The sequence below is a fragment of the Acanthochromis polyacanthus genome, chromosome 5, assembly GCF_021347895.1.
Source record: "Acanthochromis polyacanthus isolate Apoly-LR-REF ecotype Palm Island chromosome 5, KAUST_Apoly_ChrSc, whole genome shotgun sequence".
Lineage (NCBI taxonomy): Eukaryota > Metazoa > Chordata > Actinopteri > Pomacentridae > Acanthochromis > Acanthochromis polyacanthus.
The window spans coordinates 44168703-44185283 of record NC_067117.1 but is presented as its reverse complement, the minus strand read 5'-3'; the positions used below and the strand labels follow the sequence as shown (position 1 = coordinate 44185283).

General features: G+C 46.5%; 1 protein-coding gene across 1 annotated transcript; it reads left to right on the top strand.

Annotated features, from left to right (window-relative positions):
* The first annotated feature begins 51 nt into the window (after positions 1-51).
* Positions 52-16542, top strand: LOC127534193 (potassium voltage-gated channel subfamily KQT member 2-like). Its single transcript, XM_051948771.1, has 20 exons — positions 52-545; positions 3262-3412; positions 3538-3628; positions 3864-3990; positions 4142-4317; positions 4961-5086; positions 6542-6652; positions 6738-6833; positions 7130-7224; positions 7303-7371; positions 7936-7965; positions 8118-8197; positions 8388-8438; positions 9016-9198; positions 10690-10798; positions 11801-11932; positions 12251-12371; positions 12452-12627; positions 13150-13436; positions 13499-16542. Exons 1-20 carry the CDS (start codon positions 413-415, stop codon positions 13777-13779), a joined length of 2625 nt encoding a protein of 874 aa, XP_051804731.1. The 5' UTR covers positions 52-412; the 3' UTR covers positions 13780-16542.
* Positions 16543-16581: the final 39 nt, after the last annotated feature.

The following is a 16581-nucleotide window of genomic DNA, read 5'->3' as shown; positions in this document are numbered from 1 at the left end:
CATTGTTGTTTTGTGCTTCTGGTCCCTCTAACCCCCCACCTCTCCTCTCCCTCTTTCCCCTCCCGTTGCCATGGTTACTGCCCTCAGATTCTCGGTTGCCATGGTGACCGTCAGATATGATGATTGAAGGCTTTCATCTTTCTGCTTCTTTACTGTAACTGATTGATGCGGTCGATCAGCTGATCAGCATCTCTGATCGATAACCCGTTGGTGACGTCATTCTGCTTCCTTTTTCTGGGGGAAGTCGGGGAGAGAATCTGCTGATCAGCCAATCTGAGCCCCTCCGTCCTCCGTCTGTCTGCGGGCTGCTCTTCTCTCTCCGCCTGCAGCAGCGATGCTGTGACCGGCCTCGGAGCTCCGTCTGCGGGCTGCCAGTAGATCAGTGGGTCGGTGCGGCTCCATTCTCTCCGTCATGGTGCAGAAATCCCGGAACGGCGGGGTGTTCCCCGGAGCGCAGGCCGACCAGAAGAAGCTGAAGGTCGGCTTCGTGGGTCTGGAGGCCGGAGGGACGGAGTCCAGTCGGGACGGCGCTCTGCTGATCGCAGGTACGCCGTTACCGGGCCGCTGTGGGGATTAATGACGGCTCCATGTCCTGACGATATTATGGTGGGACCGAACCGGACCGCAGGGACCGAGTGTCCCCGCAGGGACGGAGAGTCCCGCACTGGCAGGGCGGAGAGGGATACGGTGTTTGTGTGTTCACATGTTACTATTGTCGTGGGGACCTCCGTCTGTTTCAGCTTCGCATTATGAGGCCCGTGCTCCTTATGGGGACATTCCTCCTTATGGGGACATTCCTCCTTATGGGGACATTCCTCCTTATGGGGACATTCCTCCTTATGGGGGACATTCCTCCTTATGGGGGACATTCCTCCTTATGGGGACATTCCTCCTTTAGGGGCCAAAACAAAACCACAATCAAAACCATTCAATTTAAGGTGAAGACAAGTTTTAACGTTTAGGTTAGTGTCATGTTTAGGTTTTGGTTATGTTTATGTTGAGGTTATGTTTTGGTTTACTTTATGCTTAGTTTTAGGCTATGTGTAAGTTATGTTCTGGTTGTGTTTAGGTTATTTTAAGGGTTATGCACAAGTTACACAGTAAAAATGTGTTTGAATTGTCATTGAAGTGTTTTATTGAACCTCATTTATCTTTCCACGTTAGTGAGGACCGTTTACTTCTGTGGATTCTATCACTTTGAAATGCCTCTTTACCCCTGGAAACAGATCCTCATGTCAGTGTCAGTGAAAATCAGGCTACTGCTCCTTGAGCTTTGTTCTTTCATGGTTCTTCAAAATGTGCTGCACCTCAACCTTTGTTTTCTTTGCATAGAAATACAGAGTTAAAGGCATTAGAGGAGATTTAATTTCCTACGACTTTGAACGTAGCATGCACACATACAATTCTCCCTCACCCCCCCTCTAACCTCCCCCCTCTTAACATTTACGAAGAAACGCCCCCCTCCAGAAACTTGCGTAAAAAAAGATGAGCAAAACAAGTCGCCAGCTAACTACGGAACTATACCAAAGCAACACATACAGAAAACACGTAAGTCCAAGGTGTACGTAATCTACGTAACTAGGCCTGAGCCGGAAGATTTTTGATTGACAGGAAAGGGAGCAAACCAAACGCCTCGGTCCGAGCGCATTGATTAGCTGATGTTTTTCAGGTCCTGCCATGTCCACAGTTATTTTTTTTTTAAATTTTTATTCTTTCAGAGACCATACACACAAGTCCACTAAAGGTCAGTATATTCATTTTATGTGAATCAGACAAATTAAACAAAAAAAAACCATCCTCCATAATGCCTTTAAGAAAAGTAAGGCGTGATAAATTTATTGACAAAATAATGTTTATAATTTTATGTAACTCATGAAATTGTAAAAGCCAGAAACTTACCACAGTAATGCAGAGGAATCACATTAAGTACAGTGTGGTGTTGAAATAACTTGTTAAGTTAATTTGGATGAACAAAATCAGTTTTGTGATACTAAATGTAGGAATCTCTTTCTTCAGCTCTGGTTAATGAGTGTTGCTACTGAAAAGTGACAGAAATATTATTATTGCATCCACATTACTTGATTTATTCGTTAGGATTCTACAGTAAAGTATAACTGCATAACAAACATTTCTTTGTTTTAGATATAAAATTATCATGTTAATGAGGATCTCAGCATGCAAAACATTTCTCGATTTTAGCTTAAAATCATTCTGAATGTGTTATTTAGTTACAGCTTAAATGGCAGATGTTTCTCTCCATCACTTAGAGAAAGAAATTCAGCTGAAAGGCGACCATCTGTCCTCTCTGTCTAGAATATGTACATCTGAGTCCTGAAGGAGTGGACTTTCTCCTGTAAATGTAAATGGACAGCTGAAGCTCTTCTGTGTTGGACCATGCGTCTGTGTAGAGGCTGCTTGGTCTCACAAATGATGATTCAGCAGATTGTTTCTCACTTGAAATGCTTTCAGAAATACGTTTTGCTGAACAGTTTTCATAACAAAAGAGGACATTTGTGACCGAGCTGCCATGTTTGTCCGATCTGTGGATCTTCATCACGGCTGGTAAACAGACTTTAGGTTCATTAGCGCCACCTACTGGGCTGGAGTGTTACCGGTGTGCCCAAAATTACAGAACTGAGAAAGGTGGGATCAATTGCATCATTTTTTCTGTAATTAATTAGTCATAGTTAACACGTTAAAGTCCCAGCCCTAGAAAATACACAGAACTTCATGTCAAAAATGTTGATGACTGTAGGTGATAATGTAGTTCTGTTCGTGGTGTTGAGCTGTGACTATCAAACTTTACTGATGTTTTATAGTTTCTTTATTTTATATCCAAAATAAAGAAATCATCTCAGTGTTCCTATGAGCTGTGATCATTATAATATAACCCTCATTCATGAAACCAATTCTTTTAGATGCATTAATAGCATTTAGTCAGTGTAGGAGCTGCTCCTTAATGTTCTGTAGGTGTTCAGGAACCTATCTTCTCTCAGTGATCTCTCCAAATGTAGATCAGCTGTAGTTCCTGGTTGTTCTACCAGGTGGAACAGAGAGGAGGCGTCACTCAGACTACAGTAAAAGCAGAGAGCATTGTGGAAGTTTAGCAGCAACGGGCACCATGACAAAGACTAATGACGATGTTAATGACGTCCAACCAGAGCTCAGGTGTTTAAGATGAGCTGAGATCAACAGAGTTCTTGAGTCTCAGTAACTGATGGAACAGAACCATCTGAGGAACCCATCTGACTCTGTGTTCAGGTGGGGATGAAGGTCCTCGGCGGCAGCGCAGCAGCGTCTCTGGAGGAAAGAAACCTCCCAAACGAAACGCTCTCTACAGACGCCTGCAGAACTTCCTGTACAATGTTCTGGAGAGACCTCGGGGATGGGCCTTCATCTACCACGCCTACGTGTAAATACCTGCCTCACCTCACCTGCATGTAGATTTCTGGTCCAGGATAAGATCTGCTGGGCGTTCCTCCTGAAACACGCATCAGTCTTCTGCCCGCTGTTAAACGTTTCATGTTCTGTGTTCAGGTTCCTGCTGGTGTTCTCCTGCCTGGTTCTGTCAGTGTTCTCCACCATCAGAGAGTATGAGAAGAGCTCTGAGGACGCCCTCTACATCCTGGTAAACATCACTAAGGACAAGCTATTGACTCGAAGGCCTCACCTTCAATTTTTGTTCCATCTGACCTCAGAAGGTTCCTCCAGAAGACCTTTAATAAATCTGTGAAAGAACCAAAACACATTTGTTATGAGTTCCAGGAGTCTAGACTGACAGGATGTAGAAGATCTTCCAGGGGTCTGGAAGCTTCAGTGCTTCAGCGTCACACCGATGCTGCTGTTGTGTTGATGTTCTGCAGGAGGTGGTGACCATCGTGGTGTTCGGGGTGGAGTACATGGTGAGGATCTGGGCTGCCGGATGCTGCTGCAGATATAGAGGATGGAGAGGAAGACTCAAGTTTGCCAGGAAACCTTTCTGTGTCATCGGTCAGTTCCTGTCTGTCTCTTACCTGTCTGTCTGACCCGTCTGTCTCTTACCCGTCTGTCTGACCTGTCTCTTACCTGTCTGTCTGACCTGTCTGTCTGACCCGTCTGTCTCTTACCCGTCTGTCTGACCCGTCTCCCTCTCGCTCTGCAGACATCATGGTTCTGATAGCGTCCATCTCGGTTCTGGCAGCGGGGACTCAGGGGAACGTCTTCGCCACGTCGGCCATCAGGTCTCTTCGGTTCCTTCAGATTCTGAGGATGATCCGGATGGACCGACGGGGAGGAACTTGGAAGTTGCTGGGCTCGGTGGTCTACGCCCACAGCAAGGTACTGTCAGAACCAGAACCAGAACCAGCCAGGTACATGACACTTTCATTATCCACAATGCACCTCCACCTCTGGTAGGAACCCAAGAGTTCTAGTTCTTGATCCAGATGAAGGAGACAAACGTCAAACAAACATAAACAACCAGAAACAAACAAACATAAAACAACCAGGAAAAAAACAACCAGAAGAAAACAAACACAAATAAACAGCCAAAAATAAACACAAACTAACAAACAGAGCAAACTTATGGAGTCTGAAGGAGGTTTGTTCTGTTTCAGTGTGTGTGTGATTGTGTTCCGGTGTGTCAGCAGTATTGGTTTATTGGTATCATCATGCTGACACCTGATCGGGGTCATTGATCAGAGTTATTGATCCGGCCGTGGTGTCTCTGGTTGCTGCGGATGTTTGTTCTGAATCTAAAGAAAACCTTTGTGCTGGTGTTGTTGTTGTTTACTTGTTTACCTGATCTTCTGCTAACTCACCTGTAAATAAACAAACTGAACATGTTATGAAGGTAAATCTTCCTCTAATAAACTGACGTTCCTGTGGATACGGAACCAGAGGATTGTGGGGAACGTTGTTCTGACTCGTTTGATCTTATGTGGACGGACTCTGAAGTTACCTGGATGTGTTTCACCTGCAGGAGCTGATCACCGCCTGGTACATCGGCTTCCTTTGCCTCATTCTGGCCAGTTTCCTTGTTTATTTGGCTGAAAAGGAAGACAACGAACAGTTTGAGACGTACGCTGACGCCCTCTGGTGGGGACTGGTAAGATGAACACACACAGTAGTATCCTCTGATCACAGGTAGTACAGGGTAGTACAGGTGTAGTACAGGTGTAGTACAGATGTGTACAGGTGTAGTACAGGTGTCTACAGGTATAGTACAGGTGTAGTATAGGTGTAGTACAGATGTGTACAGGTGTAGTACAGGTGTAGAACAGGTGTGTGCAGATGTGTACAGGTGTAGTACAGATGTATACAGGTATAGTACAGGTGTAGTACAGATGTGTACAGGTGTAATACAGATGTATACAGGTATAGTACAGGTGTAGTACAGGTGTAGTACAGATGTGTACAGGTGTAGTACAGATGTATACAGGTATAGTACAGGTGTAGTACAGGTGTAGTACAGATGTGTACAGGTGTAGTACAGATGTATACAGGTATAGTACAGGTGTAGTACAGGTGTAGTACAGATGTGTACAGGTGTAGTACAGATGTATACAGGTATAGTACAGGTGTAGTACAGATGTGTACAGGTGTAGTACAGATGTATACAGGTATAGTACAGGTGTAGTACAGGTGTAGTACAGGTGTAGTACAGATGTGTACAGGTGTAGTACAGATGTATACAGGTATAGTACAGGTGTAGTACAGATGTGTACAGGTGTAGTACAGGTGTAGTACAGATGTGTACAGGTATAGTACAGGTGTATACAGGTGTAGTACAGGTGTATACAGGTGTAGTACAGGTGTAGTACAGATGTGTACAGGTATAGTACAGGTGTAGTACAGGTGTATACAGGTATAGTACAGATGTGTACAGGTGTAGAACAGGTATGTGCAGATGTGTACAGGTATAGTACAGGTGTATACAGGTATAGTACAGGTGTATACAGGTGTAGTACAGGTGTAGTACAGATGTGTACAGGTATAGTACAGGTGTAGTACAGATGTGTACAGGTATAGTACAGGTGTATACAGGTATAGTACAGGTGTATACAGGTGTAGTACAGGTGTAGTACAGATGTGTACAGGTATAGTACAGGTGTATACAGGTATAGTACAGGTGTATACAGGTGTAGTACAGGTGTAGTACAGATGTGTACAGGTATAGTACAGGTGTAGTACAGGTGTATACAGGTATAGTACAGATGTGTACAGGTGTAGAACAGGTATGTGCAGATGTGTACAGGTGTAGTACAGATGTATACAGGTATAGTACAGGTGTAGTACAGATGTGTACAGGTGCAGTACAGGTGTAGTACAGATGTGTACAGGTGTAGTACAGATGTATACAGGTGTAGTACAGGTGTAGTACAGGTACACTGAAGCTAAGTTCAGATAAACTCTATTGATCCATCAGTGGGTAAATGTTAGAACAGTTGACGTTTTGTTTCCAGAGTTTGGACTCCTCAGGTAAACCTGACATGGAGACACCTACTGTCGCCTCCCCCTCAGCAACATGAGGATCTGATTGGTCTGTTTCCGTCTCTGTCAGATCACCCTGACGACCATCGGTTACGGAGACAAGTTCCCCATCACTTGGAATGGACGCCTGCTGGCAGCAACTTTCACTCTGATCGGAGTTTCATTCTTTGCTCTGCCGGCTGTGAGTCACTCTGATGTTCACCTGAGTTCACCTGAGATACCTGCTTCTCCTCAGCTCACCTGTCTGTCTGTCTGTCTGTCTTCAGGGTATCTTGGGTTCTGGTTTTGCTCTGAAGGTTCAGGAGCAGCACCGACAGAAACACTTTGAGAAGAGAAGGAATCCAGCAGCGGGACTCATACAGGTGAGCCAGGACTCTGACATCACAGCCACTCTGCACCCTGATTGGTCAGGCATATGGAGGTGAGAAGGCAGAGTGACAACCCTGTCCAATGAGAATGAACCTCCAGAAATTCACTACAGTGCAGAGAAGACAGAGTTCAGCATCTTTTTAGTTCTGCTTCAGTCTCACCTGGACTGAAGGTCAGCAGGTGGAGCCTGATGTTTACATCTGTTTCCTTAAATGTTCCTAAAGCTGAATCATGTTCTCAGCTGATAGCCAGAACCACAGAGCTTTAATGGGTTCCTCTGGTTCTGCAGGCAGCCTGGAGAGTTTACGCCACCAACCTGACGCGGACCGACCTGACCTCCACCTGGGACTACTACGAGAGGACGGTGTCGGTCCCCATGTACAGGTGAGACTCCACCTGCACACCTTCAGCTCCTCGCACGTTCTCAGGGGTTCTGTTTCACCGTGTTCTGTGTGTCTTCAGGCTGATTCCTCCTCTCAATCAGCTGGACCTCCTGAGGAACCTCAAGAACAAATCAGGACTCTCTTTCAGGTGCGACAGGTTCTACTTTACCTGGAACAGGAACAGATAGAACCGCTGAAAGGTGAGCCAAAACATCTCGACCCTTCCGCTGACCCAGAGTCAGGGAACTGTCGGTTCTCAGTGTTCTGGACATGGAGAAATATTGAGCTGTTAAGACCCGGACCATTTGGACAAGAACCAGAAGGTTCCTTCTCGTCAACCTGGCGAACACGCTGAAACCATGTGGGAACCTCTGGGACAGAACCCAGAGCAGGAACCAAGCCAGTAACTGGGAAGGAACCACAGAAAGAACCCACAGCAGAACCAAGAGCAGGAGCTAAACCAGGAACCACAGCAGAACCCGGAGAAAGAACCCAGAGCAGGAACCAGTCCGGTACCACTGGACCCTCAGAGGAGGTCGACATGTTTTGGCTCATCTGTTTGGGTACAGTTTGTAATCAGCTGAGGAACGTCTGATCAGTGATCAATAAACAATCAGTCATCAGTAAACAACCAGTCATCAATAAATAATTAGTGATCAATAAACAATCAGTCATCAGTAAATAATCAGTGATCAATACTGTCTGTCTGCAGGAAGGACGTCCAGCCGGAACCGTCTCCAGGGTCAGTCTGAAGCTCATTCAACATTACTGCAGTTTTTATTATTATTGCTATGGTTTTAAATGACATTACTGCAGTTTTATGAGTATTATTACGGTTTTAAATGAGAATAGTGCAGCTTTTCTAGTACTACCTCCTGGTGTGTCGTCCTGCAGGCAGAAGGTCAGTCTGAAGGAGAGGGTCTTCTCATCTCCTCGCAGTTCAGGAACCAAAGGCAAAGGTTCTCCTCAGCACGGTGGGTGTTGGAACCAAAGCATCACAGGATGTAATCTGATTACTGTAGGCATTTACTCTGACTACTGGGTCAGGTCTGGTTCTGGTTCTGATGGACCAGGATAGAACAGACAGGATGATCTGATGGTTCTCCAGCCAGAACCAGTTTCGTTCACTTCGCTCACCTTTGCTTCCTCACTTCCTGTCTCTAGCGGTTCCTACAGTTGGACCCGGTGTTGCTCCTGGAGTCAGTCCTGGTCCAGGTGGGTCCAGTTGTGTCTATTTTTTGTATTTTAGAAACATTTCAGATTGGTTGTGTCTGTTTTGTGTCTGGGCTGCACAGTGCAGTAGTGGTTAGCATTTTGGCATTGCAGCAAGAACCCTAACCCCGGTTCAAATCCCGGCCTGGGATCTTCCTGCATGGAGTTTGCATGTTCTCCCTGAGCATGCGTGGGTTTTCTCCGGGTACTCCGGCTTCCTCCCACAGTCCAAAAACATGCTGAGGTTAATTGGTTACTCTAAATTGTCCGTAGGTGTGAATGTGAGTGTGATTGTGTGTCTGTATATGTAGCCCTGTGACAGACTGGTGACCTGTCCAGGGTGTCCCCTGCCTTCACCAGAGTCAGCTGGGATAGACTCCAGCACCCCCCATGACCCTAGAGAGGATAAAGCGGTGTACAGAGGATGGATGGATGGTTGGATGTTTTGTGTCCAACTTTGTCTATTTCCGTCTTTTTGTGTCCAGTTTTGGTTATTTAATGTCTCAAATCATTGGTTTCTTTTTTTTTGTCATCATGTTTAAATAAACCCAGACTTGTATCTGCTCTGATCCCGGTCCAGGTGTCGGTCCGGGGGTCCCAGGAGGTCCGGCAGGGGTCCAGGCCCTGCGTCGGTCCCCCAGCATGGAGCCCAGTCTGGAGGAGAGTCCGAGCAAGGTTCCGAAGAGCTGGAGCTTCGGAGAACGCAGCAGAACCAGACAGGCCTTTAGGATCCGAGGAGCCGCTTCCCGACAGAACTCTGAAGGTAAGACTGAGTCCGACCAATCAGAGAGCTCCACCTGCACAGGTGACATCACATCATCATAAAACAAAAACTACAGCCAACAAACAAAACAACTATAAACAAACAAAAACTACAGCCAACAAACAAAACAGCTATAAACAAACAAAAACTACAGCCAACAAACAAAACAACTATAAACAAACAAAAACTACAGCCAACAAACAAAACAGCTATAAACAAACAAAAACTACAGCCAACAAACAAAACAGCTATAAACAAACAAAAACTACAGCCAACAAACAAAACAACTATAAACAAACAAAAACTACAGCCAACAAACAAAACAACTATAAACACACAAAAACTACAGTCAACAAACAAAACAACTATAAACACACAAAACTACAGTCAACAAACAAAACAACTATAAACAAACAAAAACTACATCCAACAAACAAAACAACTATAAACAAACAAAAACTACAATCAAAAATAAACGGCACAACAAGGACAGAACTGATGAAGAGCGAAAGGAAACAGGAAGTAAACTGCAGCAGATCTGAGACTTGATGAGAGAATTCTGGTGTTAATGCTAAGCTAGGCTAACAGCCCCCCTCTTGTTCCAATGTTTATGCTAAGCTAGGCTAACAGGGCCCCTCTTGTTCCAATGTTTAAGCTAAGCTAGGCTGAAAGGGCCCCGCCTGTTCCAATGTTTATGCTAAGCTAGGCTGAAAGGGTACCTCTTGTTCCAATGTTTATGCTAAGCTAGGCTGAAAGGGTACCTCTTGTTCCAAAATTTATGCTAAGCTAGGCTAACATTGCCCATCTTGTTCCAAAGTTTATTCTAAGCAAGGCTGAAAGTTTCTGTATTACTCTGTTATTCAAAGCTAAGCTGACGGTTCCCCTCTTGTTCCAAGGGTATGCTAAGCTAAGCTAACAGTGCCCCTCTTGTTCCCGTGCTTATGGCAAGCTAGGCTATCAGTGTCCTCCATGTTCCAGTATTTATGCTAAACTAGGCTAACAATGCCCATTTTGTTATTGTACTTATGCTAAGCTAGGCTAACAGTGTCCCTCTTGTTCTTGTCCTTATGCTAAGCTAGGCTAACAGTGTCCCTCTTGTTCTTGTCCTTGTGCTAAGCTAGGCTAACAGAGTCCCTCTTGTTCTTGTCCTTATGCTAAGCTAGGCTAACTGTTGGCCTGTTGGTTGGTGATGAAGGTGTTTCCTCTTCCTCTGTAGTGCTGATAGAGATGCAGGATGAAGAATTCAGACAGAAGAGCTCCCCAGGTCAGCACACAACACAACTACACACCCAGCACACACACACATGCAGTAAAATACACACAGCCAACACACACACATGCAGTAAAATACACACAGCCAACACACACATGCCGTAAAATACACACAGCTGGTTATAGGTCACATGATCAGTGCAGGTGTTGTGGAGGCAGGGCTTCTAGCGCTGCAATCAGACTCATGTTGTTGTCGTTGTTGTTGTTGTTGTTGTTTAGAGGCCAGCCTGCCAGGGGAAGACATGGCCGACGACAACAAGAGCTGCCACTGCGAGTTTGTCCCTCAGGACCTGACACCGGGGTTAAAGGTCACCATCAGAGCCATCTGGTACCAGCTCACCTGAACTCCATCTGCCGCTGCCCATCCCCCTCACCCTTTATTTGCTGTTATTCTGCACTGAGCCATGCTTTTATTCACATTCTTTTTGTTTGTTTTGTTTCTGTTGCCCACCCCAGGGTCAAAGGTCACCATCAGCTGTGGGTAAGAGCAGTCTGACCTCATGGTTCTGTTGTTTCCGCCTCATGGTTCTGTTGTTCCGCCTCATGATTCTGTTGTTCCACCGTGTTCTGCTGCAGCTCTTCTGTTCTCCTCCCTGTTGTTGGTTCAGTTCTGTCACAATCTGACGGTTCCAGTGGTCCAGTCCCTCAGAACCAGGACAGCTAGTGTCCCTTCTGGTTCTGGTTCCTCCGTTGTTCCGTCCTGAGGTCAGGTTCAGGACTGTAGCGGTGGTTCTTACCAGTTCATCACCATGGTAACAGCAGAGCAGGTGATGTTCCAGGTAGCGGATAAACAACCAGATCTGAACAAAGTTCCTTCAGAACCAGCTGGTTCTGTATCTGCAGCAACTTTATTTGATGAAGCAACGTTCTACTTTCACATGCATTATATTTTAGGCCCCTGAAATTCGAGCTCAGAGTTAGAACCTGGTGGACTCATCAGGTTGGTCCCTGGTTTCACTGAACATTGGTTCTGTGTTCTCTGCTGCTTTTATCTTCCTCCTGAATCCTACCGTTGGTGGAACCCGTCTGTGTGTTGGTTTGTCCAAATATCCTTCCCCTACCTGTAGTCCTGATCCTGTAGAACCCGTCCCAAAGGTCTTGATCCTGTAGAACCCGTCCCAAAGGTCCTGACCCAGTAACACCAAGGAGGAGGTGGTTCTTTTCAGCCCAGTCCAGTCACCTCATCTCATTCTGCCTAGCGACCAGAACCTGAGATCCAGACTCAGTCAGACAGATGGATGTAGTCCACAAAGTCTTGTCCACACTAGGTTCTGCTGATCGGAACAGTCAGAACCAGAACCTTCCTGACTGCTGCTCTCTGTTTCCTCAGCATCATGCGTTTCATGGTCTCTAAGAGGAAGTTTAAGGAGAGTCTCCGTCCCTACGACGTCATGGATGTGATAGAACAGTATTCAGCCGGACACCTGGACATGCTCGCTCGCATCAAGAACCTCCAGTCCAGGTAGGAACCCGGAGCAGGCCTAGAGCCTTCTGTTGTACAGGGTTAGGTGGCAGTAATGTTTCCGAACCAGCTCAGATTCTGGTCAACGTTTACTTTTCTGTTATTTTTAATTCAGGCTGGTCTAGTGTTTCCATAAAGTTCCTGTCAGTGTTTATCTATAGATGGATCCATGTTTCCACTAAAATCCAGTCTTTGGTCCACATTTCTCCAACTGTTGAGGCTCTAACGTCAGTAGAATCTGATGTGAGGAAACACTTAGTTCAGTTTATTGGATTTTTCTGAAGGACTCAGTCTGACCTGCTGTTTCCTGATTGGCAGAGTGGATCAGATAGTCGGCAGAGGAACACCAATCACAGACAAGGACCGTCCTAAAACAGCCAATGAGGAGCTACCTGAGGACCCGAGCATGATGGGACGGCTGGGGAAGGTGGAGAAGCAGGTAAACCACCAACCAGTGTGTAGCTGACAGACGCTGAGAACCTGCTGGAACCTGTCCTGAATCTGATTGGTCTTCTACAGGTTCTGTCCATGGAGAGGAAGCTGGACTTCCTGGTCAACATCTACATCCAGCGAATGGGAATTCCTCAGGCTGAGACTGACGCCTACTTTGGATCCAAAGAACCTGACCCGGCACCACCGTACCACAGTCCAGTGGACCAGCTGGAGAAGAGCCAGTCCATCTCCAAGATCATGCAGTAAGTGTCTTTACTGGGAACCCAAAGAACCAGTAATAGAACAGAACCAGTAACAGAACCAGTAATAGAACAGAACCAGTAACAGAGCTAAACCAGTGATAGAACAGAAACAGAACAGAACCAGGAACAGGACCAGTGATAGAACAGGACCAGTAACAGAGCAGGACCAGTAACAGAACAAAACCAGTGATAGAACAGGACCAGTACTGCAACGGAACCCAAACACAGCAGAACCACACATACGGGCTGCAAAGAGTTCTATCAGAACATGATCCCAGAAACAGACCATAGCAAGAAGTTGAAGTTACCCTGGTCATCTACATGGTTGCTGTGGTGATTTACCCGGTTACCATAGGGATCCATTTTGTTACCATGGTGACTGATTCCTGTTAAAAGGATTCTGATCCAAATAGACCTGACCACTACCTGATCTGGTTCTGATCTGTCCCATGGTTCTGACCCAGGATCTGTTGTTTACCTGTTGTTTATCAGTTGTTTACTTGTTGTTTACACCTTGTGCAGGGTGCTACCCGGTGACCATGCAGAGAAGACCCGGTTCATGACGAAAATGGTCCGCTCCAGTAGTTCCACCGGACACAGGAACTACAGTGCCCCCTCCTGCCCGCCCTCCACCTCCTGGCAGCCAATCAGCTCCCAGCTCCACCAGCAGGCCCCGCCCCCTCCCCAGCGTAGCCACGGTAACACTCCGAGTCCGGTGGGGGACGGCTCTCTGGTCCGACTGCCCCCTCCTCCAGCCGGAGAGCGACACGGCGGGAACCGATCGAACCGACACAGCACCGGAGAACGAGGTGGGATGGACCGAGCCGAGAGGGGGGGGAGGGGAGTAACGGGACCAGGGGAGGGGAGGGAGGGGGGGAAGAGGTGAAGCCCGACAGCGACGCCTCCATCTCCATCCCATCGGTGGACCACGAGGAGCTGGAACGTTCCTTCAGCGGGTTCTCCATCTCCCAGTCCAGAGAGAACCTGGACTTCCTCAACAATGGGTTCTACGCCGCCAGCAGCCGTGGTGGTGGCGGCACCACCCGCTGCGCCACCGTGCGACCGTACATCGCAGAGGGGGAGTCAGACTCTGACTCTGAGCTCTGCGCACCTTCACCACACTCGGACCAGGCCTGGACCGGAACCAAGTAGAGCCAAAGGCCCAGAACTCAACCAGCAGAACAATAAAGAACACGTGAAAACTGAAGCCTGTCTCAGACTCTAAACACCAGCTGGAGGGGTGGAGTGAAGCATCATGGGAACCGACGGCACTCAGCAGCCGCCGTGTGATTGGTTTGAATGTTTGAATCTGTACAGCTAATGTTTGTCCTCCCGTCACCGATTGGTTCACTGCTGGGACATGGTCTCCCCGATTGGCTGCTTGTTTCCATGTAGATGCACTATAACCATTGTTGTCCCTGTTCCATTTATTTATTGGGTCTGAAGGAAGTTCATGCATGTATGACACGCACATTGCCATGTCAACAGACGGTGCTGCTGTCACAAGCACAGACTCACCTGTGAGGTCGTCTTCTGTCAGCAGCTTCGTTTTTCTTCTCAAACAAACAAGCATCCCATAATGTTCAAGTACAGGACATAGTTACACAGCAGGAAACAGGGCTCTGAAATGTCAGCAGAATGATTCCAGCTGTATCACCAGTAATCAGATTACTTCTACAGCTCTGATGTCACATTTAAACCTTTAGATTCCAGAACTTAAACAGTCCAGCTTTCATTTCTGCAGTCATCATACCGCCACCTCCATGCTTCACCGTCAGGACCATCCATCCACTGTGGTAGTCCTGGTCAGGTTCTCACCAAACATCTGGACTCCATCTGAGCCCAACTCATTGATCTTCATCTGACCAAAGAATGTTCTCCAGCATCCATCAGGCTTCTTCTCATGTTTTTCATCTGGAAGTTTAGCTCTGAGCAGCAGCCAGGTTTAGTTCTGGTCCTCTGTCCATAGAGGTTGATGTTCTGAAGGTTCCTTCACACTGTCTGAGCTTCACACTAACTCTGGTTTCCATGGAGAACCCCTGAACCAAGTCTGAAGCAGCTGATGTCTGTTTTTACAGCTGGATGGAGAAAGTAGTTCACTGTCTGTGGAGTCATTTTAGGAGCTCTGATTAGTGGAACTATGACTCCTTCTAGACCTCCTGATTAGTGGTACTAGACCTCTGATAATGCAGGAACTATGACTCCTCAGATGTTTCTCTTCCTCTTTTCAGTTCTTCTCCATGTGGAGCCATGATGCAGACATAGATAGATCCAGTCCATAGGTCCAGGACTGAGAAGGTTCTGCTGTTCTCAGCTCCTATTAGAACCATGTTCATCAGTTAGACTGACTGGAATCACAGCTGGACTCTCTTTGGTTCTCTGAGGTTCTACTTTGGGCATGGGTTTTAATCTAGCCTTTATAAAGTGTTTTTGTTCTTCATTGGAGGAGATCTTCTGCTGTTCTACTGAGGATTAAACAACACAGTTACTGAAGGGGATACAGTTTAGAATCAGTTGACGTTTCAGGGTTATTTCTCAGGTCTGTCCTCTGTTCTGGTTTCTATCTGAGCAGCAAACAGCAAAAACTGAAATGTAGATTTGACCAAAGTAAAACGGGAATAAACAGAAAACAGCTAAATGTGTAAAGAGCTGGTAGAGAAAATCCTCCATGAGAAGGTTGTTGAAAAACATCGATCAGCTGCAACATTCAAACCACCACACTGATCATCTCATCAAAACGTTCTGCTGGAGAACCTTCATGTGGATGGTTCTCCTCCAGCAGAACATCAGGCCCAGGGGTTGATGTTACAGGATAACATCAACACTGTCTGCAGGTTAGCACTCAGGCTAATTCTAACACAGGCTAACATCAACACTGACTGACCTCTAGCATCCCCCCCAAATCTGATTGAGTATCAACCGGAACCAGTCCGACCCAAGGAGGTTCCACCCCACAACCCTCAGAACCCAAAGGATCCACTGGTTCCAGACACCACAGAACCCCTCTAGAGATTCTGTGTCCAAACTCTGATGGGTGGGAGCTGCGGTAGTGGCACCAGGAGAACCTTCCAGAAGAACCACTTCAGCCTGGGTTCTGTGAATGTCCCTGCATCTGTGGGGTTGTTGAATGTTGCTGCCGATCGGTGCATATTATGGGATGGAGAATGTGAAGGTCGGTTTAATTCTTCACGTTCTCAGCTCGTTTCTGGAACCTGAAGATGAACAGACCTGTTGCATAGTTACCGTTGCTAAGGTGTGATTGGACAGCGCTGACAAATCAGAAGCCGATAACCGTGAGCATGTTTCCGTCCCACTGAGGAGTCGTTCGTATGTAAATAAGATGTTCTCACCACGGTAGAACCGAGCCACAGGAACGCTGGGCGGTAGAACTGAAGGGTTGGCATGTTGTGTGTCCAGCAGGGGGCGCCAGCAGCACCAACCAGAACACTCAGAGTCCCTTTTACTTCCACAGTTCTGATGAGATCAAAATAACGGCTTATTATTCTTCTTACTTTCAGCCCAGCTGCCCTCATAAAGTCTGATTGGTCACCTGATGAGTTCGCTCTCTCTTGATTGGCTCCTGAAAGTGACCTGTCGTCCGGCTGTCATTGGTTTGAATGTAGAAACTTTATTTGCTGTTTATGTGGACTGTTCTTTGTCCTCGTTGTTTCTTTCTGTCCAGACAAAGAAAAGACAGAAACTCTTTGTTTTGTAATGCGTGTTTTTTCAGGAACTAATTTTCGATAAATTTTCAGACTTTGGTCCTCATTAGAAGCCGTTCCTCTTTACTGTTTGTTAATATTCGGCTGAATATCAGGCCGCTTGTTGTGTTTTGGACAGAAATGCGTCCAGGTGAACCTCTTCTTCCTGTTGACTGTATTTCAACATGAAATAAAATCTCCTTAACCAGTTAAACTTTATTTAAAGCTCCTTTAACAAACACAAAAAACAAAA

Excerpts from the sequence above, each read along its gene's own strand:
- LOC127534193 (XM_051948771.1), top strand. The coding sequence starts at position 413 with ATGGTGCAGAAATCCCGGAACGGCGGGGTGTTCCCCGGAGCGCAGGCC. Across the intron at positions 546-3,261 it reads CGGCGCTCTGCTGATCGCAG|GTGGGGATGAAGGTCCTCGG; the intron begins GTACGCCGTTAC and ends CTCTGTGTTCAG. Across the intron at positions 8,439-9,015 it reads TGGAGTCAGTCCTGGTCCAG|GTGTCGGTCCGGGGGTCCCA; the intron begins GTGGGTCCAGTT and ends ATCCCGGTCCAG.